Source organism: Archocentrus centrarchus, chromosome 9 (assembly GCF_007364275.1).
Source record: "Archocentrus centrarchus isolate MPI-CPG fArcCen1 chromosome 9, fArcCen1, whole genome shotgun sequence".
In the NCBI taxonomy this organism is placed as follows: Eukaryota; Metazoa; Chordata; class Actinopteri; order Cichliformes; family Cichlidae; genus Archocentrus; species Archocentrus centrarchus.
In genome coordinates, this window is record NC_044354.1 from 27875530 (window position 1) to 27903117 (window position 27588).

The 27588-nt window shown below is 38.0% G+C and overlaps 1 protein-coding gene across 1 annotated transcript in view; it reads right to left on the reverse strand.

The window, feature by feature from the left end:
- Nucleotides 1–27588, reverse strand: part of unc5db (unc-5 netrin receptor Db) — a 299326-nt gene that overhangs the window by 165359 nt on the left and 106379 nt on the right. The window contains exon 2 of the mRNA XM_030737775.1: nucleotides 14819–15034. Within this exon, the coding sequence (XP_030593635.1) occupies nucleotides 14819–15034 (216 nt within the window). The remainder of the gene's footprint in view (nucleotides 1–14818; nucleotides 15035–27588) is intronic.

Genomic DNA, 27588 nt, shown 5'->3' on the forward strand with positions numbered 1-27588 from the left:
AAAAATACAGACTTACCAATTATAAATAATCCAGATGTCGGTGCTTCAACTGATTCTTCAGAACTCACATGCACGGCCTTTTTTTTAGATCTACAGCTCAGCTAATGCTGCTCCCTCACCAAGCTACAAAGCCAAATGGAGGTAATCAGTTAATCAAAAATCTAGAGCTGATGAACAGAATATTAATCCTTAATTATTTTGATAATCATGCTAATTTATCCATAAATATTAATTAAAATATTCTCTGGTTCATACCTTAAATGTTGCTGTATAAATTGGTTAAAAAAAGAAAAGAAAAAGAGAGATATAAGACTATAATGGCATTTTATTAACTAGACAACAAAATATATGGTGGATTTATTGACATTGAAAAAATAATCTACATGCTTGGTTTCAAACGTGTAACTTAACACCAGACTGATAAGCAAAGTTTTCCAGCCTGTTTGAGCTTGCTCTGCTGATGTGCAGCTACATCACTGTCACATTATAAATGGACTGCTATTTCCATAGCATTTTTCTACTCTGAACATTCAAATCTGCAAGCCACATTCACGCATTCATTCTGTCTCTCTCTCTCTCACACACACACACACACACACACACACACACACACACACACACACACACACACACACACACACACACACACACACCGATGGTTGCATCAGGGACAATTTGGGGTTCAGTATGTTGACACTGAGATGTGGACTGAACAAGCGAGGGGATCAGGTGACCTGCTATACCTTTTGAGCCACAGCTGCTCTGATACTAAGATATATACACAAACAAGGGATTAACTAATTGGAGAGAAACAAAAGCAAGATTTGAAAAAGTATTTAGTTGCTATAAGGGTGGCAGTGGTGCAGCAGGCAGGTGCTCATCTTGCAACTGGAGGGTTGCTGGTTCGAGGCCCCGTCTGAGCGCATGCTGTCATTGTGTCCCTGGGCAAGACACTTAACCCTCCTTGCCTTAGTGTGAGTGTAGTTGTGTGTTTGGTGGTGGTCGGAGGGGCCGTAGGTGCAAAGTGGCAGCCACGCCTCTGTCAGACTGCCCCAGGGCAGCTGTGGCTACATTTGTAGCTTACCACTACCAGGTATGATTGAGGTGTGAATGAAATTGTCTTTGAGTGTCTAGAAAAGACTAATGCATTATTATAGTAAAAAAGATTTGTCTATAGCTACCTTAAACACATATAGACACCAACAGTCCCAGATTAATGGGGACCTCTGATAAGCTATGTTCAGCATTACTCTTTTCTAAATTGGGGTGTGAAACTAAACTGGTCACCCAAAGGCTCAAATGTAGCCCACGGCTTTGCAAAACAAAGTCATTAATAATTATTAAGTATTGTTGCTCCTTGAAATGGAGAGCAGGGGTTCCATTAACCTTAACTTATATTTTTACTAGTTTGTAAATACTAGATAGTGGAAGCTAAATGAAAAGGCACACACATTTATTGTTTAGGGATTCTTTTCTGATTTTAGTTGATAATGTGGGAGCAAGATTTAAGTGACATTTTATAGAAGGTAAAGGGACAGAGGCCATCCTATCTGTGTGAAAGAAAACCTTAATCAGAACTGTTCACAACTTTAAAATTATTTGTCTTGTAAACTCAAATTCTGTGTTGAGTGTGTATTAATATAGGCATTAGCAGTATTCACCTTTTCCTGGTTGTCTCCTCAGCAGGAGAGCGAAAGGAGCTCAATCACCTGCTTAAGAGCTGCTGGAGCTGGTTAATACTGATCAAAGCATATGTTACTGAATTATTTATAGGAATTTGTATATGCAGTACCAGTCAATATACAGTACTTTTGACTGGTATTGTATGTCGATATTTATTCTCTGTGTTATATTTTGGTTTGGTGCTGGTCTATGCAGATATTTTTATTTTCATGTTGTTTTGTTACCCACAGACATCAGCCATCCAGATACTGACAGGTAGAATATAAACAGAAGACAGGTGTGTGTGTGTGTGTGTGTGTGTGTGTGTGTGTGTGTGTGTGTGTGTGTGTGTGTGTGTGTGTGTGTGTGCGTGTGTGTGTGTGTGTGTGTGTGTGTGTGTGTGTGTGTGTATGTGTGCACTCCTGGTCTAATAATAAAGGCCAAGAAGACAGGTAGGTGTGTGTGTGTGTGTGTGTGTGTGTGTGTGTGTGTGTGTGTGTGTGTTTGCGCGCGTGTGTGCACTCCTGGTCTAATAATAAAGGCCAAGTTGGTGGATGAATTTTATTTCAGCCTCTTTATTTGAACTTGAAACAACACCTGGCCAAACTGACCTTCCTGCTTTGGTGATGCTGGTATTTAAAATTTTAGAGTCATAAAGAAGTGAAGTAATATTGTTTAGTTCCAAAGTACTCCACATTTTGATTTGTTACTCCACTGTGACGACAGCAGACTGACTGCACTTATTTTTCTTGAGAAAACTCCTGTTGATCATTTGTTTTGTAAATAGATATCATTAAAAAAAGACGTGAGAAAATGAGGTGTTCATTGATTTATTTTATAGGTTGTTACTGAGTGGTTACCTTGTCTAACCCACTCAAGATCAAATTGGGCTGTATATGCCCCATGAACTAAAATGAGTTTGACACCCCTACTCAAAACGCTAAAAACCATAATCAGTGTGTAATTTCTGTATCAGTCATGCCCTTTTATGCTCCTCAATTTAACAGACAAGATGTATTCAGCATCCTATTACATGGATAGCTTGAATTTGCTTCATCACAGTGTTAGTTCCGCCCTTCTATCCCTTTAGATGTACGCCTTAGGTTAAAATCAGAACCAGTGGTGACCGTGGCTACACAGCATTTGATAATGGTATGTCAACACATCTGCCAGACTAGGCTGGGCAACACATAGAAGTGTTTATGGCCCAGTATTTTTTCTTTCTGGCCAAATAAAACAACAAAGGTTTATGACCTACGTTTGCTCCAGTTACTCAGATTTCTAGGCTTGCATGTGGCAATTTATTGTCATAAAAACTCATTTATGCATATATGAAAGAAATGAAAATCAATACAAGAACAGAACAAATCTTGAAAACATGAACATAGGTTGATGAACTGGAAAAGACTAAACAGAGAGGATTTCTAATAGAATCAAAACAACAGAGACCAGAAAGACCCGGAACAAGACAACAAAGCATCCAACCTATAATACAGACCAAGATATATGTAGCTGTGATATGTCTTTGCTCATCATACCAACAGAAGCTTCACAATTTTAAAAGATCTCTTTGATCAGTGAAGGGGTGTGCCATCTTTCATCACCACAACTAGATCAAGTATTCCCTGCTTTTCATCAAAATCCCTCCTTTCCCAGTCCAGTTCAAAGGCCCCAGGGGAGCTTTGAACCCTCTGGTATGGGAATTGCAGTTGGTCATTATGTCAAAAAGCCTGTCAATCATCTAAAAGCACATTTTTGCATTAACTGAGAGCATCTTCACGAACAATATCCTTTTTCATGTCAGGAACAGTGGCCTAAGAAACAATGTTTTTTTGGGGGTTTTTTGTTTTTTTTTTAATCAAAACAATGTTTTCATGTATTGTTACCTCAGTACATTCAGACATTGTGTCACAGTGAAACAAGCATAAATACCTGCATGTACTAGGAATCAAAGTATACAAGCTTGTCCTACAGTCCAATGTTTGCTTGGATATTATTCACATGAACAATTTGTTCCCAGTTAATCTGACCAATGATAGTGCTGGACTGTAAACATATTTCTGTCACCTCATTTTATTCTTTGGGCCAAGTGGGTGAAGAATGGGCATCAAAAACAAAGTTATTCTTTGTGTACTCTGATCCATGTTTGGGAGTTTTACTGAAGATGTTAAACTTATTTTGCAGAATAACTAGTAGAGAGTGAGAAAAAGGTTTCAATATGACCAGTGGCGTGATGCCCACAGCTGTTTGGGGCATCACTAGTATACCTTAATATCTGGTAGAGGTTCAGAAGTGGAAGAAAAAATGCTTAAAAATAACAGGTTTGAATATCTCCTAGTGTAATACACAGTACAGTATTGATTGCCAAACATTCAGGACAACATCAAATATGTTTTGCAATGCATCCATCCATCCATCCATCCATCCATCCATCCATCCTATCCCAGCTGTCATAGGGTGAGAGGTGGGTCAGCTTTGGCTGAGAAGCTGCCATGCAGAGTTATTGGTGTAGTTATAACACACCATAGCACTGCAGGAGGGTTTATCTGTTTTGTCAAATAGAATTCCCAGCATTACTTTTTATGGGAGAAAGAATTTTTTTGCGGGGGTGTAATGGTGGTTTCCATAGTGCAAACAGTGCTGATGATGATCACTAGTGTTGACGTTTCTTAGCATTATATAACATGAGTTGTATTTATTTATTTATTCATTATTTTAGAAGTGAGGAGAGAAGTCGTGTTCTCTGTGTCTTGCAAACATCAGATAGATGCACTGGCTACGACATCGCTATAAAAAGGTCGGATGGCCACACATCTGCGTTCTACCACGTTTTCAATAACTGCCCAATAATTCTCAGAAATATATATAAAAAATCTGTATGCATTGCAATCCTAACTGTAGCCAACAAAATCACTTGTTCCTGTGATGTATTTACTAGTTTTATTTGTCCGGAAATGTGTTTTTACAAACAAACTTCTGGCAACAGATACAGGATGTAAAAAACCATGATTTAACCTTTGTTTTACAGTAAAAATTTGCATGCAGAGATTGGTTTTCTGGAGTTCTGTTTTTGTGTTCTGTTTGTGAACCAGATTCTTTAAGAGGAGCACTGTGCATGAACAGAAGGAAGTCCAACTAATATTAAAGTTTATAAATAAATAACTTCTGACTCAGCTTCTGCATACAATAATACTTAGAATAATACTCAATAATAATCTTGCAAAAGTCATACATAATGTTCTACTCTAAAAAATAAAGGTCCTCACAAGGGGACCAAAAAGGATGGTGATGTTTATTTTTTAAAAAAAGGAAATAAAAACCTAATAGACAGACACTGAAGATCACATGATTTCTCCTATACAGGTATGCTTACTGTCTAAGCTTGTCGCCACAAGAGTTATTCTATCTGTGCAACAGATGGTTGTTTCACTTAATTATTATTATTATTATTAGTAGTAGTAGTAGTAGTAGTAGTAGTTCTAGTAGAGTCCATTAGTAGAGTCAGTTCAGGTCAAAATGCCACAAAGAGATGCGGCCTTCTCAATGACCAATGAAAAAGTCACCATAATATATTTAAAAAAGAATCCAACCCCTCATCTGGCAAGGCCAAATGTTTATTTTAATCAGGAATAAAAAAAAATGTTTATGCTTCTTCTCTCAGCATGTGAACACTTATAAACCGTTTGATTACACATCTTCTTGTTGTACTCTTTACACAATGGAGATGCTGCTGCAGAGATAGAGGCCTGTCTTGAGGACCATTTGAAGCATCTTCCATCATCCAGCACAATTCCAACTTTATAGTTGGTATAGTTGGCATGTGCAGCTAACATCATTGTCTTCTTTGTGATATTTTTTAACTAATTAATCAAACCAGACACCATCCAGATTTCATTAGTTGAGGATAGCGTTTGTTTGGGCAGGACATGGAGTGAAAATTACTGGAATCTGTCAGTCTGCACCTTCGCCCATATTCTCCCTATGCTCGTGTGGTTTCTTCCCAAGCTACATCCCACAATCCAAAGACATGACTATTAAGTTAAGTAAGGATTCTAATTGGGTGTAAGTGTGAATGTGACAGTGAATGATTGCCTGTCTCCCCATGTCTGGTAACCTGTCTGTGGTATAACATGCTTCTCGCCTAATGACAGCTGGGAGAAGCACCAGCTCCTCCATAACCCTGAACTGGAGAAGTAGTGAAGAAAATGGATAGACTGGTGGATAGTTATACTACAAATATTAATTTAGGGCACTGAAATATTAACACCTGCCCCTTAAACACATGATCTAAGAGACAGATCTTGCTTCTGGATTGGGACAAGACAAAATGCATCATATATGAATGTATTAATGTAATGGCAAAATACAGGGTGGGCCATTTATATGGATACACCTTAATAAAATGGGAATGGTTGGTGATATTAACTTCCTGTTTGTGGCACATTAGTATATGGGAGGGGGGAAACTTTTCAAGATGGGTGGTGACCATGGCAGCCATCTTGAAGTCAGCCATTGCAGATCCAACTTTTGTTTTTTCAATAGGAAGAGGGTCATGTGACACATCAAACTTATTTGGAATTTCACAAGAAAAACAATGGTGTGCTTGGTTTTAACATAACTTTATTCTTTCATGAGTTATTTACAAGTTTCTGACCACTTATAAAATATGTTCAAAGTGCTGCCCATTGTGTTGGATTGTCAATGCAACCCTCTTCTCCCACTCTTCACACACTGATAGCAACACCGCAAGAGAAATGCTAGCACAGGTTTCCAGTATTTGTAGTTTCAGGTGCTGCACATCTTGTATATTCACAGCATAGACAATTGCCTTCAGATGACCCCAAAGATAAAAGTCTAAGGGGGTCAGATCGGGAGACCTTGGGGGCCATTCAACTGGCCCACGATGACCAATCCACTTTCCAGGAAACTGTTCATCTAGGAATGCTCGGACCTGACACCCATAATGTGGTGGTGCACATCTTGCTGGAAAACCTAAGGAACATGCCAGCTTCAGTGCATAAAGAGGGAAACACATCATCATGTAGCAATTTCGCATATCCAGTGGCCTTGAGGTTTCCATTGATGAAGAATGGCCCCATTATCTTTGTACCCCATATACCACACCATACCATCAATTTTTTTGTTCAAACAGTCTTGGAGGGATCTATCCAATGTGGGTTAGTTTCAGATCAATAGCGGTGGTTTTGTTTGTTAACTTCACCATTCACATAAAAGTTTGCCTCATCACTGAACAAAATCTTCTGTGTAAACTGAGGGTCCTGTTCCAATTTTTGTTTTGCCCATTCTGCAAATTCAGTGCGCCAATCTGGGTCATCCTCGTTGAGATGCTGCAGCAGCTGGAGTTTGTAAGGGTGCCATTTGTGAGTAGCCGATATCCGCTGAAGTGATGTTCGACTGATGCCGCTCTCCAGTGACATGCTGCAAGTGCTACGCTGTGGGCTCTTGCTGAATGAAGCTAGGACAGCCACTGATGTTTCTTCATTAGTGACAGTTTTCATGTGTCCACATTTTGGCAAATCCAACACTGAACCAGTTTCATGAAACTTGGCAAGCAGTTGTAGCATTGGAGATGGGTGGTCTCATAGGGTGTCTTGCATTGAAATCTGCTGCAATGACCCGGTTACTGCGTTCACCAGACATCAACACAATTTCTATCCACTCCTCACGTGTTAATGTCTGCAACATGTTAATGGCTGTAAACAAAGAGTAACTTGTAAATAACTCATGAAAGAATAAAGTTACGTTAAAACCAAGCACACCATTGGTTTTCTTGTGAAATTCCCAATAAGTTTGATGTGTCACATGACCCTCTTCCCACTGAAAAAACAAAAGTTGCATCCACAATGGCCAACTTCAAGATGGCCGCCACGGTCACCACCCATCTTGAAAAGTTTCCCCCCTCCCATATACTAATGTGCCACAAACAGGAAGTTAATATGACCAACCATTCCCATTTTATTAAGGTGTATCCATATAAATGGCCCACCCTGTACAACTGGAGCAAGCCGTATAAAATAGAACTTATTGCTTATCTGTTAATGCAACTGCATACATTTTATGCATTGGTTCTTCAATACTGTTCATTATTTTATTTTATTTTGAATTGGCTATATTTACATGTCCATCAATAATCCAGTAATAATAAGAGAAAAACTCATTGAAGCAGTTATACATTTTGTTCATGATGTATTGTACTTACAGATAGAGCCCAGTGATATTAATAACATTAATGGTGGTTCAGTCCAGTGTTTGTCATAATAAGAAAAAAAACACATGTATAAATTAAGCTCATTAGAAGTGGTAAAACTAAACAATATCCATTGCTGCTGTTAATATTAATTTAGCATGCTAAAAGTGTTTTTCAGTGACAACCCCAACCCCAACCCCAACCCTAGATCTAATCAAAGGCAATCAGAATATGTAATTTTTCTTTTTAATTAAGTGTTCTACCAAGTCTTGGCAACCAGAGAACAAAGAAGATAATTCCAACTGGCAAAACAAATATAAAACAATACACATTTATTCATGTCCATTGCATCTACCTCAGAGAATTTACACTAATGTTCTTATAACACTTTTGAGGCTAATAACTTCCTGTGTAATTTGTGGAACAATAAAGTTCATTTTCAGATGCGCTTTTCTTTCCCTCTTTGTCGCAAAAAGAGTGTCTCGAAGCACGGTTTAATTACAGTGTTTGCACAAAAAAAACCTCAAGGGTATCGCAGAATCATCTCAACATGATCAGGTTTAGAGCTGAGGACTGGAGGGATACTTTAATGTTGTGGAAGAGCTATCACAGCCATTAATCACACTGCCTTCTGTAGTGTGGAAACAGGAATATTAATAAGTGTTTCCATGTAAGCAACTCAGACTAATGCTTTAGTGGACTTGTTGGTATTGTATGTCATCAAATTATTATGCGTATGTGCAATGCTGCTATTTTAGTGCCTCTGCCAGGCCTAAAGAGATTAATTTGTGTGCTCTTTAAGTTATGTAGGGTTATGAATGAAATTATTTTTAAAACCTGCTAAAATATAAGTACAACCCCAGTTCCTTCAAAAATTTTGGACAGTGTTCACTATTCACAATAGAACACAGAAACATAAATCTTTAAACTGAGAAAATGTACTATTTTAAGACAAATTTGATGACAGCAACACATCCCAATGCTGGTATTGGTATCACATCGATACTAGTGCAATAGGACTGATACTTTATTTGTCTCCTCTAAGGGAGCCATATTTGTGCAAACACCGCTCCTGTGTGCAGGCACACGTTGCTCCGCCCCGTCTTTCCTGTTCTGCTCTGTTTAGTTGTCCTGTTTAGTTGTCCATGTGACTCAGCGGCACTGAGCAGAGCCATGTAGGCTTCAGTGAGTGAGAAAGTGGAGCATTGTGTTGCGCAGAGGTCACTAATAGGCGGACTTCAGTCCGGATCTGGACCGAAATGATGTCTCATGCGGACCCGAACCTAATACCAAAACAGAAATGACCACTTAAAATCTTGTTGAGCGCTTTCTGGTTTATGGGCGCAGCTTTTACAGTCCGTACGGTAAAGGTGAAGCATCCAAGAAAACCCACTGACCAATCGCAGGCGAGTTTGGCCATACCACGTGATACCACCAAGCTGGTTCCAGCCGGCCGATAAACTTTGTAGGACAGCGAGAACGGATGAGAGTTTGAGAGAAGGAAAAGACAAAAATAGAAAGAAACATAGTGACACATAGTAAGAGATACAGCTGGGTGAGACAGAGGAAAGGATGAACTGATGGTTGAGAATGACTCTGACAACATTCAAGCCCAGGTTTAAAATTCTGGCAGGACAAGCAAGAGCTAACTTTTCTCACTGAGCACAAAATAAATAAATGATTGCCTAAAAACGTTTAGTTTTTAAATGAGTTCAGATTTAAATTCTTTTTGAGTCCAGATGTGAAACATAAAAATGTAAATCAAGCTTTTCCTCCATTTCTTTTTTTCTGAAGTTAGTCATTGTGAACATGCACAGTTATCATGTTTTACTTAGGTTCTTATTTTGACATGTCCTCCTACTTTTACTCAGTAAATGAGAGAACATTAAACATCAGAAATTAGACATGCATGTTCAGCTCTTTGTTTCATAACAAAGATTGTGAAAAAGTACTTGAATAAGACTGAATTCGTTTCATTTGATAGGCCTGCAGATGTTGATACAACTACTTAGCTACTATATATATAGCTGCTGGCTACAGCTACCTGTGTCAGCACACCTGTGACTCAAAATGGCCATGACTCGTAAGTTCAAGCAGTTATAAAAAATAAAAATTCACCCACAGCTGTTATGTAGGCATTTTAATGTGGGCACCTATGGCTAAATGACTCACTTTGGGAATTAGCTTCAAGTAGCCATTGGAGGAAGCAGTTTGTGTCACTTTCAGACTTTTTTTTATTAGCCTTGGAGATTGCTATTTACAGTCACATTACTATGGTTGTCTCTGATATGTTAAAATGTATTAAACCAGTTGCACAAATAGGGAGCAGTCACAAGTTAGCCATTTGACTTTGTATTCTTATTACAGAGAAATATAGTATCAATAGTCAACAGAAGCTTCTAGCAGTACCAAACTAAGAATGTAGCATCAAGACCCCACAGTGCACAGATCTCAGCAAAGGATTACTGCTGATTTCAGCTTTTTAGTTGTTAGAGGAAAGGTGTTATTTGTTATTTGTAAAGGTTCCACAACCTTTTAATTCTGGTACCAAGAATTTTAGTTTTTACTTCAACCTTTTGTTAACACAGCAGCTGCCTGCTGTAGCCTCAAGGCAGAGCAAGAGCTTTTGGTTAGTGTCTCACTCTTATCTGTCAAATCCACTGATTAGCTTCCCTCCTGCTGCACGCCGGATGTTTATGTGGAATATGAACCGAACTGGGCAAATACCACCAAGTGAACTTTCCCTTGTACTTTTCCATTGCACACAACACAACAAACAATTTGAAGTTCCAAATTTCATTTTGCTATTATCAAGCTCACAACAATTTCACAGCACAGCAATCACACTATAATAAACTTCCAGAAGCAATTAAAGGCTCTTTCTGTGGAGAGACCTTCATGAATACAAGAAAGAAGGCTTTCTTGCAGCCTCTAATCACAGAGCATTCCAGCCGAGGTGTCACATTGGCTTTTGTTGTTTGCCAGAAATCCTTTCAGGAGGCCTCTGTCAGGTCTTCTAATCAACATGTTTCTGCTTGACAAAAGCTAATGGGACTTAATTGGTATGGCACGCCACTGCTTCCATCACACTTCAAATCACAACGTCGACCAGACACTTATATCAGTTGAATATTTATTGGTAGAAGCCATTGTTTAAACTGTATTCTCACATTATTTAAGGTTTCCAGCTGGTTTAGCCTGAGGGCCAGCATATTTCCTGAGTAACTAGCCTTCGCCATGTCCCAAATATAAAATTACTTAACAACTAAACAATTTAATCTTTGAAAATGGACGCAAAAGTAAACAGTGAATAATAAAACGAAATGAAACGAGGAAGTGCAATTTAGGCTTTTACCGTGATTAAAGTTATTGCAATTGTATTTAGAATTGAATAGGGTTCACTGATGCTTCCAAAAATTCCTTAATTTTCAGAGCATGCCAGTTATTAAGTCTAATAAGAGAAACAACAAGGCAATAAAGCAGATGCTCTCCTGAGATGATGCAGAGAAAGAGTGTTACTCAAGGGGCACTCAACTGATTTAAAACTGCCTTTGCAAAAAAAGAAAAGAAAAAAGAGCAAAATCAGGGAAGTCAGCAGAGACTTTTTTTTTAGCTATTAACATCCACCAGGTCGCTTTCACTTTTACCCTTTTATGTACAAGCATAATCAATTTACCATACCCAAATTTAAATCTTATAACAGAAGAGCTGTAAAGCTAAACTACACATAACAGGCTTGAATTCAAAGAGAATGTCATCTGGTTTCTGAAACCATGCTGGTGTGGCACAGGGCTAGAATGTAACCAAACCATAATCCTACCTCCAAATGGTTTGATGTCAACCAAGTAGATATTAAGATGTTAAATTATGCATCAAGTACCAAAGTGCAACTTGGTAGACTCTATGCAGAACCTCTGTGTTTTTTAAGATCATGTTTCCAGTTTGCAAATCTAGCATTCTTTTATAAATCTGTATTCTTCATGCTTTGGTCTGGAATAAGATCCAAGAAAGGTACTTATGCTTCAGTGATATGGAAATAGTTAAATTTTGCAATGGGCCACCTTGTTATGCAAAGGTTGTTAAAACTTTTGCAAACCTGTTTCAACACCTAAGACTAAAGTTGCAGGGGGGGGTGGAGGAAAACATCTCTTTGACATTAAGACATTTCATTGCAATTCCAACAACCTGAAGTGCAGCTACATGTACCACTGCTGCCTCAAGCCTCAGTTTCTAGGCACTGGTGCCTAGAAAGCATTAGTGTTTTAGATCAGAAAAAATGTGGCACCCATTTACAAAGTGGAAAAGTCAGGATTTATGAGGTTACGCTTGCTGAAAACAAGAGCACAGAGTTTGCTTTGCCTCAGGTATGCAACAGTAATAAAGCTTGATTTAAGTAAGAAGATGATATCCTTTTCAGGGATGATTTTCTTTAGTTTCTATGGTTCTAGTTACCAAGGAAAGAGATACTGTTTTATTAAAAGAAACCATTTTTGATATTTCATAGAGAAAAAGAACAATTGAATTCACAAAAAAAACCCCCGACCAAATCTGCTTCATGAGAAAAGTTGATTAATTCTCTTTTTAGAAACACATTTTATAACCTCGTCTTGGAAGTCAGTGTTGTCGAGCTGGCATTCACTCCTTCTAAAGATGTTAAAACAATGTGCCAGAAAATTGGCAGCTTTTCTTTTGCTTGGTAGGAAACTCGCAGCAAACAAACATTCGTGTCTAAATGAAATGCTTTGTTGGCCCATCAGTCAATCTACTCAACTATTCTCCCTAGAAGTGTTTTTCTTCTTACTGCTGCTACTATGAGCTCACATTACCTCTGACTTTGCTTCTAGCAAAATTCCTCTATAGTTCACCTGAAGAATTCCATCTTTGGGAAAAGAAAAATTGATTTTATAAAACTGGGTAAGTTTGAGTTTGGGTTTGTCGTCTTGATGACACACACTGGACACCACCTATTTAAATAATTTAAATTTCTTAAAAGTTGCTTTTCCTCAGTGAGCTTTCTTTCCTGAAGAATTTGAACCAATATAAACAACAACAGAATCCAAGTTAGAACAGACACGGTTAGTGATGGAAGAGATTTCTGTATTCATGTTGTAGGATGGTTGCTCTTAGACGAAGATGATGCCACAAATTTCTGTGCACCAATTAGAATGAAACTGGATTTTCTCTGAAGTTTAACTTTAACATAAATATTTAATGTTATAATATGCATTTTTTTTCAGGGTTTTGACTCACATGGTTCATGTGAGTATATTTAGTTTGGTCAAAGTTTCCAAACTAGTATCAGTATTGGAAGTTAAATGTTTCAGTATCATTAAATCTTTCCGTGTTCATGCCAAATTAAAGATATTTCATTGTTTCCTCTGAGAATTTTTGAAACCCTCCACCCAAGATATGACAGGGTGAACCGACATCTACTCATCGAACTCCAAGGAAGCACTTCTTAAATTAAAAATGAATCAAAAATGTTATTTAATAATCAAATGTGCATCAAACTTGCAGTTTTACTATTAATTTTCAATTTAGCTGCAGTCGGGGGGGAACTGCTGCTGTAACATTTTTTCAGAGTGTGCAATCATACCAGAAAAAGCATTTAAAATGAGTCCTCCTCATTTCTGTGAGTGATGGCTCATGTGAAACTAGCTGAAATTGGGTTGATGTGGTGTGGTGTATATAAACCTCCATCTAGTAATGCAAGGAGCTTAAAATAAGCACTTCACATATTGCTTGGCCCAGCTATGATTACTGAAGCTGCTCTGCTTTTGTTGCCTTAAATCATCTGAGGCCACACTGATATTTCTCTTGATGGTTGGTCTAAGTAACTGCAGTGAGGACCTGAAGTCATCGCCATGCAGAAGGACCCTCAGCCTACATCATCAAAGATCTGGTTGGAATTTTCACTGAAAGAATAAATCATTTTTATTCATCAAACTCAGAATGAAACACACTGTGATATTAAATGACACATGCTATTAGCAAATGGCATTTCATTCATACTTGGTCAGTGCTTATGAATCAAATGGTGAAACTAATGAAAAATCACTACTGCCAAAATGTCTGATGTCAATGTGACTGGTTGCTAGGTTTGTTGCAATATATGGTTCAGTCAGTGAAGTTCTCCCGGGAGATTTTAGAGCATTTTCTCAGGGGAGTTTTCAACAGCAAAGTAGTTTCCATCAGTGAATTTTTAAACATATTTTCAGCAAAAAGGTTTTAGTTGGATCTCTCTGCATTCATTTTTTTTTTCTTTTGGCTAAGTCAAAATATGCTCATCTAGGTTTTAGTTAAATTTTCATCAGAAAGGTTTTAGTTTAATTTGTGCAGTATTTTATGTTTTTACATCCTCGAATCATTTTGACAATTGAAACAAAATAAATCTACACAGAACATATTTTGGGCCATGCAGAAAACTACTAAAGTGGATTTGCAGTGTTTGCTTCGACAGAGGTCTCTAACTTCTCAACAGAAAACAGTTTATTTATGCACTCATCCGACTTGAACATGTCGTCTAGGTTAGTGTCTCAGGAAGTCAGAAAACATTTGGTTAATTTTTTCTATTTCAAACTCTTTTTTTTAATGTTTTTTTAATTTGCTTTGTGCAAAATAGGTATTCAAATAAAATTGGTATTATTATTTTAACTTTATAATTAACAATATTAACAATGTTATATGAGCTTACAATCTGTTTCAACAATCAGACTGTCACTATCACCAGTCCAGGGAGATGTGAAACCCTTTAGCAAAAGATCATTATTTTTCACTTCTGACAACTTCAAACTGTAAAGAGCAGCTGACACACACAGAATTTATACATTTACAAGTAAATGTTATGTAAACCAAGACTTAAAGGTAGGTGTTATTGTTGTTGTTATCATTATTATCATCATTATTATATGTGTAAACTGTGTAGGCGTATACAAAGCTTTATCTTACCAGTGTTGAGGTCCTTGTACTCATGAGAAAAGTGCTCGTTCTGATGCACCCACTCCCCATTGCATTTGAAGAAGATCTGTAAGGCAGGTGCAGCTCGACAGCGCAGCTTGATCGGGTTACTTTTGACAATGTAGGCGTCTTCTGGCTCCTGGATGAAGTGGGGCAGGGTGCCCTGCACCGAAGGCAGGGCATCTGCTTGAGCTTCACCTGTGGCACCTGTAATACAAAACCATGGTTACTTCACCACCCTACTTATTTCTTTCAAAGGAACAAATAAAAGAAGAACGGGTAGTCCAACAGAAACACTGACAACGTAGCTCTGGTATCAGGTGGATACACAATTTAGCAGTGAAAAAAAAAGTGCATTTTGTTTTACCAACAAGACTATAACAGCAACTGCTTTCAGATTCAAAAAGATTGCCCAGTGGACAGTGTTTTGAATTCCCCATTCATCAGAAGCTAACATGTTGTAAAAAGGCAGAGTATACACAGAGCACAATTCATCCCCCATTTGAGCAAAACTCTTTTTCTCAGAGCAATTTGCAGATGAATGAAATCAGAGCGGAACAAGTGGAGAGGAATTAGGAAGGGACTGATTACCCAAATTGTGGCTGTGGAGTCTGAATACATCTTATCTCAGCCACAAAGCCTGGACTTTGGTCGACACAAAAACAGCCTTTGTGCTGCACCAGTGTGCCACTGCATTTAACGACAATTCACGGCAGGTAACTCCCATTTTTCCCTCTTTCATTTTGGTGATGGCGGGCATAGTTCACCACTATTGTTCATTGTGACAGTTCATTGATCTAAGCACAATTTTATTGTGGATTAGTGGAATTGTGGATCTTAGAGACCACGAGAGAGCAACTTTGTACATATATATATATATATATTTTTTTTTTTTTTTGTTTTGAAGTGAGGTCTCAGCCTCACATGTTGTTGTGTGCCATTTCTTCTGGGTAAAGCACAGTGAGCTCTGTGGGCTGGGACAATGGGGAACAGGATGTTTGTCCTCCTGCCATCCCCAGGATCCTTCTCAGAATTACACCTCAGTCGAATCAAGGCAGCTCCAGCTAAGCTATTTCAGTGCCATAAAAGCCAATGAGAGCTATTATGCTCCCGCTATCAAATCCAATCCTGTCCCTTGAAATCGAATCGGCACTCTCCCCACCTCTCTCAATCAATGTTGTCCTTGTTAAATGGGTAAATGAATGGATGGAGGAGTATAGAGGGGCCACACATAAAACAAACAGGCAGGGAAGTAAATGAATGGAAATTGTACACTGACATTACTTACTGTAGGAGAGGTAGATATCTCTATCACAATGCTGTGACATGCACTTCCTTTAACTATTCATAACACCATTATACCCTTTATATTTTGTATTCATCACTCCTTTAAATAATTCCAGAAACAAGGAATTAACACCTAACAGCGCAGATGATTTCTGATCCAATCAGTGCATATGTAGTAGCACAATTGATGTATTAATATATTTTCACTCATGGCCCTCGGATTTATTTTGTACTGTAAAAGCAGATAAATAGCATGGAATTATGGGCAGAAATGTTTAAACATAAACAAATCTGTTCTGATATGTTTGACTGTAGCGTTCACACACTGCTGCTCTCTCAGCCAAGATTATACTCTTTTGCGGACACGGACGTCCGCTTGAAGTCTAACACCGAGGGCATAGTTGGTGCATTGTAATGTAAATTCTCTGAGGACGAGTCTGCATGGTCACAAAAAGCAGTAGGCAGGCACAAGGATGTCCGCACAGACCCACACGCTAACGGTCTGATGATGAAATTTACGTCACAAGGACACAGCGCGTGGATATGGAAAGCATAATCCCTGCTTCACAGTATGTTTTCATTAACTGCTGTGCAACAGTTATTGGAAGGGAAAAGTGGGGTTGGAAAAAACGTACAACCAACAGGAATGGCTGCAACCTTGAGAGGGTTGGAAGGGTAAGCCAAGACAAGAAGTGGACTGAGGCTAGTTTCAGTGCGTCAAAAGCCACCATGAAAAGATGTCTTCAGGAAAGGGGCAACAATTGATATGAAACCACTCCGGAAACAGGCAGAGCTCAGACTTGGATTACTTGGGTAAAGGAGAAAAAGAACTGGACTGTTGCTCAGTGGTCCAAAGTCCTCTTTTCAGATGAACGTAAATTTTGGAAATCAGTGACCAAAAATCTGGAGAAAGAGTGGAGAGGCACATAATCCAAGGTGTTTGAAGTCCAGTGTGAACTTTCTGCAGCCTGTGATGATCTGGGATGATCCAGCTTGTTTTATCAGGTCCAAAGTCAATGCAGCCATCTACCAGGAGACTTTAGAGCATTTCATGCTTCCATCTGTTGACAAGCTTTATGGAGATGCCAGTTTTCTTTTCCAGCAGGATTTAGCATCTGCCCACGGTGCCAAATCTAAACCAAATGCTACAGTGCTTGATCCACTTGCCAACATGCCTGACCTGAACCCCTTAGAAAATCTATTAGGCACTGTCAAGAGGAAGATGAGAAAAACCTGCCCCAAAAATACAGAGAAGCCAAATCTTATACAGGTGATTAAGTCCACACCTGTGAACTAATAGCAAGCCAAAAGAAGTGAAAGAATAAAATAGTATAAAAAAATTCATTAAATTAAAATTAAATAAAAAAATAACTACATTAAAAGAGAGTTTTAGCGTTGATGCTCAACGTGTTACAGGTTGGGAGTGAGGCTTCTCACACCACTGCTGTGACCTCATTACACCAAAGCCACAAGATGTCACAAGCAACTTTGACAGAACAAGAGTTTGATGCCCTGGGACAGACAGAGAACAAGCTATCACCTGTTTTTTGTTTTGGTATATATATATATATATATATATATATATATATATATATATATATATATATATATATATAATGCAATGGTGTAAGGCTTTGTTTTCCAGTATTAGGTTAGGTGCCACAGGAATGCATTTTGCTTCTGTGCTAATTTTTTACTCATTTTCTGTGCTGTATTTTACAAATACACACTGGTATTTTATGAAGTAAATCAACAATCCTGTCCTTCAATAAGGCCATCCTTAAAAAGGCAAATATATTCAGATTTAAAAGTGTACACTGTTGAAAAGTAATAGCAGGATAGCTGTGAACAAGCCTACTCAAGTTTAATATTGTTAAATATTTGCAGTGTTGGCCTACAGATTATTCTATTTCAAACTCAACTACCAATGCAAATCAAAAAGCAAGTCTTACATAATTATATCATGACATATAACCCAATGCATAACACTATGTTACATTTATCCAGATGATTCCCTGTTAGTTTTCCTCTAACCCTGTGATGTCTTAGTCATCATTGGTGATGGCCCATGACCTAACAACCCTACACTATCAGAATATGTAAGGTTTTTTTTTTTTTTTTTTTAATTGTTCTCTGATTGCTTTAACAGACAAAGGAACTGGCATACATCAAAAACTACAACTTTTTCCAGAAAAACCTCTTGGCTTTTCTCCAGGACATAGTTAAGAGTTAGGGTTGGGGTTATCACCAGTGATATCCTAGACCTCAAGGTAGGGTTGTGCGATATTGACAAAAAATTATATCTTGAGGTTTTCTGTAATTTTTTTTTCGATAACAATAATAAACGATATTTTGCATTATTTAAAAATGTGTTCACAAAAGAAGTGCAAGCTAGTAAAATATGACTTAAATCAGTGTTTCTGACACGTTATCCAAACCACCTCCATGCTAATGACGATGATCCTCACCTAAGAATTAAATCTAAGGCGGTAGACTGCGAAGCTGGCGATGTCTGAATTTCTTCCCCTGACGCAGTGTGTTCACTCATTTCCAGCTTTAGGTGTGTTGTTTCAACACTTATGCTAGCACACACTATATGGGCACTCTCGATGCCCACGTGCAGCAGCCTATACTAAAGCATGAACTAGTAAATGCGTGGAGTCGAGGCGTTTTGATTGTTGTTTTTTTCCCAGTCAGTAGCATACTGACTCGCATATCGTTACATGGCAATTAAAATGTTATCATAGATGATATATATCACACACCCCTATCTCAAGGGGTTAAATTATGTGTTATCTGTTAACTCAAACCACGATCCTTTCTTAAACCAAACTCGGATCTACTTGGATCTCTGCTTGCCCTCTGCTTAACTTGCCAGTTAATTATTTTATTTTTTTTTTAAAAGCCAAATTTAAAGTTTCATGCAATGATGCTTTGATGGCTACATCCATAGTTTCTATAGAGTCATGCCAATAGATTGAGCTTTAAAATCAGGAAAATGACATAGAAGTCTATGTCAAGGTCTGACTTTGTAATTAAAAACATGAAAGAATCAACACCAGCATTTTTTTTTCCCACTGACTGATGGGAAGACAATATTCTTGCAGGACTATTTTCAGGTGGACATTACATTATTTCTTGATGCTGTGTACTGGTGGATGACAGACAAAACTGGATGATGGGTGTGTAGGAAATCAGTTTACTATTATCTCTACATGTGCAGAGAAACTCAGCCCAGTGCACATTTGATGGGAAATTAAATCTCTTCCAAATCCACTTTCATATACATTGACTTTAATACATTATTTGCATACCGCTGTCATACATGAATTTATAAAGCGGACAACAAAGAAAAACAATATACTAGAACAAAGTCATGTTGCAATAAATCCTGATTTTTGAAAATCTCAGACAGAGCAGCAATTTGAGATGTGGTTTTGTTCTCGGAGGGGCATCAGTCATTCTGTGTCTACATAGTTTATGACCACATGTGGAGGGAAGCTATTATATGAGCTGGCACACACTGTTTCCCACAGACATCTTCTTCTGCTATCATGGAACCATAACACCTTGCTGGTAATTATCATATTTGTTTTTATGCAACCTGTTAGATTTCTGAAGGAGTACTTTGCCTAGCCTGGTGTGACCTGTTTCTTGTTGACACCTGTCTGTGGGAAAGTTGTGTCTTCAAAAGAACATTGCAGGGCTCAGCAAACGCTGTCTCCAGCTCACTTTGGAGGCACTCACTCCCAAAGGGGCAAATTTTGCTTGCTGAGAACACATTCATTTAAAATGGTGGGGTAATAAGATGGAAACAAGAAGGCAATAACCTGGAAGTAGAAAATTATTACCTCTTAATTACCAAAGTAATATTGAAGTAATAACCAAGTAATATTTTTCATCAGCTGAGTAATATTACTCTGAAATTTATTTTAAAATAATTTTTACATTATGTGCCCAGTATTCTTCTTTGTTTGAAAGAAACAGGTTAGGTGTTTCTACTAAGTTTCATAGTAATATTAAAAACCTAGGATCAGAAAAAACATCCTTATATTTGCTAAATATAAATGCATAGAGTACGTTACTTTGCAAATCACCTCAGTACTTTTACTGAGCTGATTTGTTTCTTTACATATGTGAGATTGCAGTTGTGTCTTGTATTGATGTCACCTCTTGCTGCCAAACTACCCCCCCCCCCATTTTACCAATAAAACAGTTTCTCTAACAATGAATTACAGTTTACATTAATGATAACATTCAGCTTTAAAAACTACTTTAATCAACTTATTAATGGCAGTCTTTGGTTAAGTGTAATTGGGAAATCTGTTCAACCTATGTTGAAATTAAAAAAACTAAATGTTAATGCACACCTGCGGAATTTAGCTTTTTCTCACTGAATTTAAGCATGTTTGAAATTACACGTCCTTCATTTCCTGCAAAAGACTCTTAAACAATGCTCTTTTTTCCATATTACAAGAAACTCAACTTAGAATGCTAACCATGTTAGGTTAGACAGACGTGCTGTGGTAGCTGACGTGCTACACACACACACACACACACACACACACACACACACACACACATACATACACACATATATATATATATATATATTTTTTTTTTTTTTAAATAAATATCTAAAGGCAAAAATTGAATGAACTATGGCAATCTCCCTTTACTGATGCTAACATGCCTATGATAGCAGGCAATGCACTAGTATAAATAAGCAGAGTGCTTGCAAATGGTGTGGATAAATAATGGCAACTATTAACTCTAATTTTGAGAAAACAATGAGCATTAAATCTACTCTTAAATAACACTGTGAACAGGAAGGTGACTCATTTAAGAAGCTGATTACAGCAGGAGCCAAGAAAATAATGTGTGCACAATGCTCCCTGTCTTATTCACATTAGTTTTCCCAAGTTTTAGAATTTAAGATTATGTAATCCCTCAGTTTAAGAAGATTATCATGTTCATGAACCATCACAGTACCAACATATATGAGCTAAGAAAGCTTTTGTTTTTTTAGATTCTCAACATTACACATTTTGGAGGAGGGTTTTTTTTCAAGTATAGATGCACAAGGGTGAAAGTAAAAGCTTCAACAAATACTTGATGAAGCACAATGAAAACATGTGCTTGTATATAAGACTGCAGTTGAGTACAGATCTGTAGGAAATTTAGGATAAAATTGAGGAAGTTTCAGTTTCTTAGCTTTCTTCTGTGTCTAAATAGATTTATTCATGAACAACATTAAACCAGAACAACACAGAACCTCATTGCAGTTGATTAGATTTGCATAAAGAAAAAAAAAATAATGCCCACTATTATTTAGATGTGTAATTTAGGCTGATCCCTTTATGATTCACCACAGCAGATCATGGGTTCCACCATCTCTTTCTACCTCTAACTTCCTCCTCTGACACATTAACCCTCTACATGTCCTCCTCTATATCCATGAACCTCCTCTGAGGTCTCTGTTTTTTCCTCCTCCCTGGCACCTCCATAGCCAATATCTTTTGTCCAATATATTCACCATCCCTCTTCAGTACATGTCCAGAACATCTCAGCCTTACCTCTCTAACTTTGTCTCCAAACCACACAACCTGAGCTGTCCTTCTGATATACTTATAACTAATCCTGTCCATCCTGGTCATTCCCAGTGAAAACTTTAACATCTTCAACCACTTTCTCCAAACCATATATCATAGCAGGTCTCACTACCATCCTGAAAACCTTCCCTTTCACTCTTGCTGGTATTCTTTTGTCACAAATTATCCCTAACGCTTATCTCCACCACTCAACCCCGCATGCATGCACTTCTTTACCTCTCTTGTGCACTGCCCATTACTTTGAATGGTTGACCCCAGGTATTTAACCTCCTGAGACGCGAGCTCCTGTTTGCGATGCATTTTCAATTTATCCTAGATATTTGTGATTAGATGGACCTGAAATGTATATATACTAAGCTTCTTCTTTGAAAAAGAAGTTGTAATTTGTTACATGGTTGTTACATACTTTTGTGAGAAAAAAAATGTCCTCAGATGTGGACACTGGGATTATTTTATAGCATGACACAACAAAAACAACATGACTTAACAAAGTATAAAATACTCTTGAGCACAATGAAGTATAAGGTGCAGCAAAGCCAAAATGCAATGTCCCCATATGTGGACACAGGGTCTCAGGAGGCTAAACTCATCTACCTTCACTGCCTCTGCTTCTTGCAGCTTCACATTTCCAACTGTCTTCCTCTCATTTACACACATGTATTCTCTCTTACTTCTACTGACTTTCATTCCTCTTCTCTCCAGAGCATACCTCCTCCTCTCCAGGATTCACCTCAGATCACAATGTTGAACATCAGTCCACAGAGACTCCTGCCTGACCTCATCTATGAACCTGTCCATCATCATTGTGAACAAGAAGAGGCTCAGAGCTGATCCCTGATGTAATCCCTCCCCCCACTTTGAACCCATCTGTCATTCCTACTGCACAAATCACCACTGTCTTGCTGTCCCCATACATATCCTGCACCACCCTCATCCTCATACAATACCACAGTTGCTTTCTCTAGATCCATGAAGACAACTTGTTCTGACCTTTTCAATACTTCTCTATCAGCATTCTCAAAGCAAACATTGCATCCGCAGTGCTTTTTCTTGGCATGAATCCATACTAGCTTCGACAACTCTTTCCATACCTTCATGGTTTGGCTCATCAACTTTATCCCTAGTAGTTACTACAATTCTTCACATCACCTTGAAAATCTGTACCAGTACACTTCCTCTTCAATCTTCAGGCATCAAAAAAGTCCACTTCTCTCTCTCCTAGACATCTCCATACCTCCACATGTATGTCATCTGGACCTAGCGCCTTTCCACTCTCCATCTGCTTCATAGCCAACCTCGCTTCCTCCTTACTAATCACTTCCTGATTCACTAACTGTCCTCCTTTCTTTCATTTTCTACATTCACCAATGCCTCAACATACTTCCATCTTCTCAACACTCTCTTTACTTGTTAGCACATTTCAGTTTCTGTCCTTAATCACCCTAACAAGAGGATAGACAAGCTCATCAGGAAAGCCAGCTCTGTCCTAGGATGTCCTCTCGACTCAGTGCAAGTGGTGGGAGACAGAAGGACTCTGACCAAAATAACATCACTGATGGACAAGGTCTCCCATCCCATGCATGAAACTGTTGCTGAGCTGGAGAGCTCCTTCAGTGACAGACTGCTGCATCCTAAATGCACAAAGGAGCGTTACCGCAGATCCTTCCTCCCAGCAGCTGTAAGACTTTATAACCATCACTGCTCCCAACAAAAACCACAATAGCCTACACAATGTAGGATAATATATAATATACTGTAAATAGTCCGGCCTGTTAAGGTTCAACACACAGGCACATCATGTACATTGTATATAGTGTTATTATTAGTAGTATTAAGGTTAATCTTGTTTGTTGATTTTATATATATTCTTTTCTTAATAGTGTGAATTATTATATCTTTATTTATATTTATAATAACTGCGGCTGCTGTTACACCCAAATTTCCCCTCTGTGGGACAATAAAGGCTGTTTCTTCTTTCTTCTTAACAAGCTGCACACACACAAAAAAATAAAGGTAAATTTTTGTACCCAAAAGGTACTTTTATCAGGAAAGTTCCCTCTAAGTACAGAGATGGACCCTTGGGGTGATTTACTGTGGACCATCAGAGGTACAAAATCACTGGTCAGAGCAAATGGTACAAAAGTGTACCAGTAGAAGTCAGTGTTGGGTGGGGTGTTTCCTCCCAGACGACAAAAAAGGCGCCAGAAATGTAAAATGGCGGACTCTCCGGTTTTATGCAGCCTGTCCACCGAAGAACTTATTCAAAAAATATCTAAAGCTGGAATAAAAATGAATGAAGAAGAGGCAAGAAGATTCAGTGGTACAGTAAGTAATCTGACCTATTCATGTTCATGGTCTAACTCAGTCTCCATTCATTTAAAATTTCAGACTAACATGCTAACAGTACCTAGCATGTTGTGTGCACAGGGCATTACCCAACTTCTCTGCAATTTCAGAATATTAGTATTTTAGTGAAGTACTATCACAAGAGCTAAGTAATTCCATCTTTTTTTGTTTAACTACTTTGTTTGGGGCTTGTATTAGCTGTGGGGTCTCTTTTAAAGCTCCCTTCAGCTCAGCTACACCATCTATCCTAAAAAAAAAAACTCAGCGAAATTTACTTGAACTAGAAGCTGCATTTCTAGCTTTTGTTATTTTGGTTAGATTTGAATTACTAGCTGCCTTTAACAATAATAATTGACAATGTGTTTGTGTATTCTACAGTGTATTGATGAGGTTGACAGAATTCACCCTTCAACATCTGCCGTCTGTCATTGTTTCAAAGACGGCTTTGCTGGTGTCTTGCCAAATGTACTTAAGCTTGCACAGGGAAAGTCTGTGCTGGCAAAACAGCACTATGACGCAAGAAAAGATGCCCTGGCTGAAGATCTACCAGGTAGTCACAATCATCTTGCTAATAAATGTGAAAGTAGATATGCTGTAGTTATGCTCTGTATGATTTTTTTTTCTTTTTTTGCATTTGAGGAATCGACTTAAGGGCTGGACTCATCCTCCTGCCATCCATCTTCAGAGAAAAGATTGAACACTACATCACTTTGGGAAAGGTAGGCATCTGAACTGTAGTAAGATCTTGTTCAAATAAGTGAAGAGGAAAGAAAAATGACTCGAGTAAGGAATTATTTTTACTATATTGATATTTTGATCACCATTTAACATATTTAAAGTTGTATTACTTAATATTTTAAACTTGTAACTTAACAGTAAGGTTTTTAAATTATTTTACATAAATTAATTGGAAAAATGTCTTTTGCTTCTTGGTTATTTATTTATTTTTTATTTTTTTCTTAATTTATATAGAAAGATGGTGCTACACCCTATCCAACCATTCAACTGGTGGATAATAAGTGGAAGACGGTGATGACCAGTGCCGGGCCCAGTCTGGTGAAAGTAGAGTAGATGTTATGTCACTGCACGAGCCTAAGTGAAGCCTTTATAACAGCCTTCAGTATATATTTTGTTTTCAACATTACATTCTTCTGTCTTCTGTTCACTTCTTGTTTTAAACTGAATGAACTGATGTTAAATTATACATTTTGATAAATAAAGAATATTTTTGTGAATCTAAGGGTTTGTTTTTGTCTCTCAAAGGTACCATTAGCCATGTCGCTCCAGCTGTACCTCATTGGGTACATAATTTGTACCTTTGTAATGGGTACAGTATTGTACCTGTACATAAAGGCACTTATTTGTCACCAGAGGTACAGAAATGTTCTTCTAAAGGTACAGACAATAAGGTGCAAAATTGTTCCTAGATTTAGAGGTACAATGTTGTACTCCACTAGGGTACAGCTGGAGCGACAAAGCCTTCGTACCTTTTTAGGTCCATTCTCGTCCCTCTATTTCTTAGTGTGCATCCTTTCCAGCTCAGTCTCTGTGCCTAGTCAATAATTCAAGTCTTTTTCTCCTTCCTTAGTGTCCAGCCTCTCACATACAACTCACTGTAAGTCTTTTCCTTTGCCTTGCCATTTCTCTCTTTGCCGTACGCCTAGCCTCCCAGTCCTCCTGTCTACTTTCTTCATTTCCCCGACTATTCTACTTTTTCTTTGCAAACCTCTTCCTTTGAATACTTTCCTATACTTCTTCATTCCCCTACCAAGTCTCCTTGTTCTTTCCTCTGTCCAGAGGTATACCAAACACCTTCACAGCAGCTTTCCGTACCACTTCAGCTGTACTTCCCAGTCATCTGTTAGTGCTTCCCTACCACCCAGAACCTGTTTCAACTTCTCCCTGAACTCTGCAACATTCTTCCTTTTCCAACTTCCACAGCTTAACGCTTGCCTCTGCCTTCACTTGCTTTCTCTTCTTGATGCCCAAAGCCGTCCTACAGTCTACCACCTGATGCCAAGTTACACTCTCCCCTGACACCACCTTGCAGTCTCCAATCTCTTTCAGATTGCACCTTCTGCACAAGATATAGTCCACCTGTGTGCACCTTCTGCCACTCTTACACGTCACCCTATGTTCCTCCCTCTTCTTAAAGTATGGGTTTGCCGTAACTATTTCCATCCATTTTGCAAAATCCACCACCATCTGCCCTTCTGCATTTCTCTCCTTAACAACATACTGTACCTAACCAGCACCTCTTCATCCCCTTCTGCTCCAATCACCAATCTCTCCCCCCTGGGGACACTTCCTATCACTTAATCCAACTTACTCCAGATTTCCGCTTCTAACAGACATCCAACCTGTAGGCCATATGCACTGACAACATTCAGTATCACTCCTTCAATTTCCAACTTCAAAATCATGATCCTGTTTGACACTCTTGCCCTCCACACCACTCGTCACATACTCTTCCCTCAAGATTGGCCCATTTATTTTCCTATCTATGCCATGGTAGAACAGCTTGAATCCCCCTTCAGTACTCCTGGCCTTGCTTCCCTTCAACCTGGTCTCCTACACAAATAATATACCTATATATATATATATATATATATATATATATATATATATATATATATATATATATATATATATATATATATATATATACCTATATATATATATATATATATATATATATATATATATATATATATATATATATATATATATATATATATATATATATATATATATATACCCAACCTCCTCCCTAAGTGGATGCAGAGGCTCTATAATTACATTGACACAATGTATCAAAAGTTAAAAAAAAAAATCCCATTTCAGTTGACTTATATTTTAGGGGTTACATGCCAAAGTTGTTGGGGACCTTGCTGTAGTGGCCTTCACAGTAATTAAATCTTAACAAAGCTGAACACTTACAACACATTTTTCTACAATGTGTTAGATTTCAACCCCAACATCAAAAACAGAGAATGATGAAAAATATCTTAGGTGAATGCTGATCATTTCTTCAATAGAGTTCCATGGAATTGGAGAAGTAGTGACTTGACAATGTATTTCTCATTTTAAGATTCCAAAAAGGTTGAGATTTCCTTGTTGGTTTGTACAATTATTGGTAAGAATTTTTAACCTTGGAGGATGAATACATTTATTAAATAGGCATCATCAGTAAGCACTGTGATGGAAAGTTCTTATTATTAGAAATCTCTTTTTTGCCTGTTAATTACTGATAATGAATGCTGGCCAGAGATAAAGAAAGGAGCTTTTATTACTTTTACACATTTACATGGCAGCATAACACTACTGAAAGAGAAACAGTGCCCCAGTATCTTTTAAGTACAGTGATAATACGTGTAACGGTTAAGGCATGTAATCCTCCTCCATCCAGCACCTTCCTTGCCACTGAGCATCCATGCTCTAATCAGCTAATTGCTGCTATGATGAATAAAAATAGTATGACACTGCAGAGCCCAGGCAAGCCTCTCCTTTCAGTTT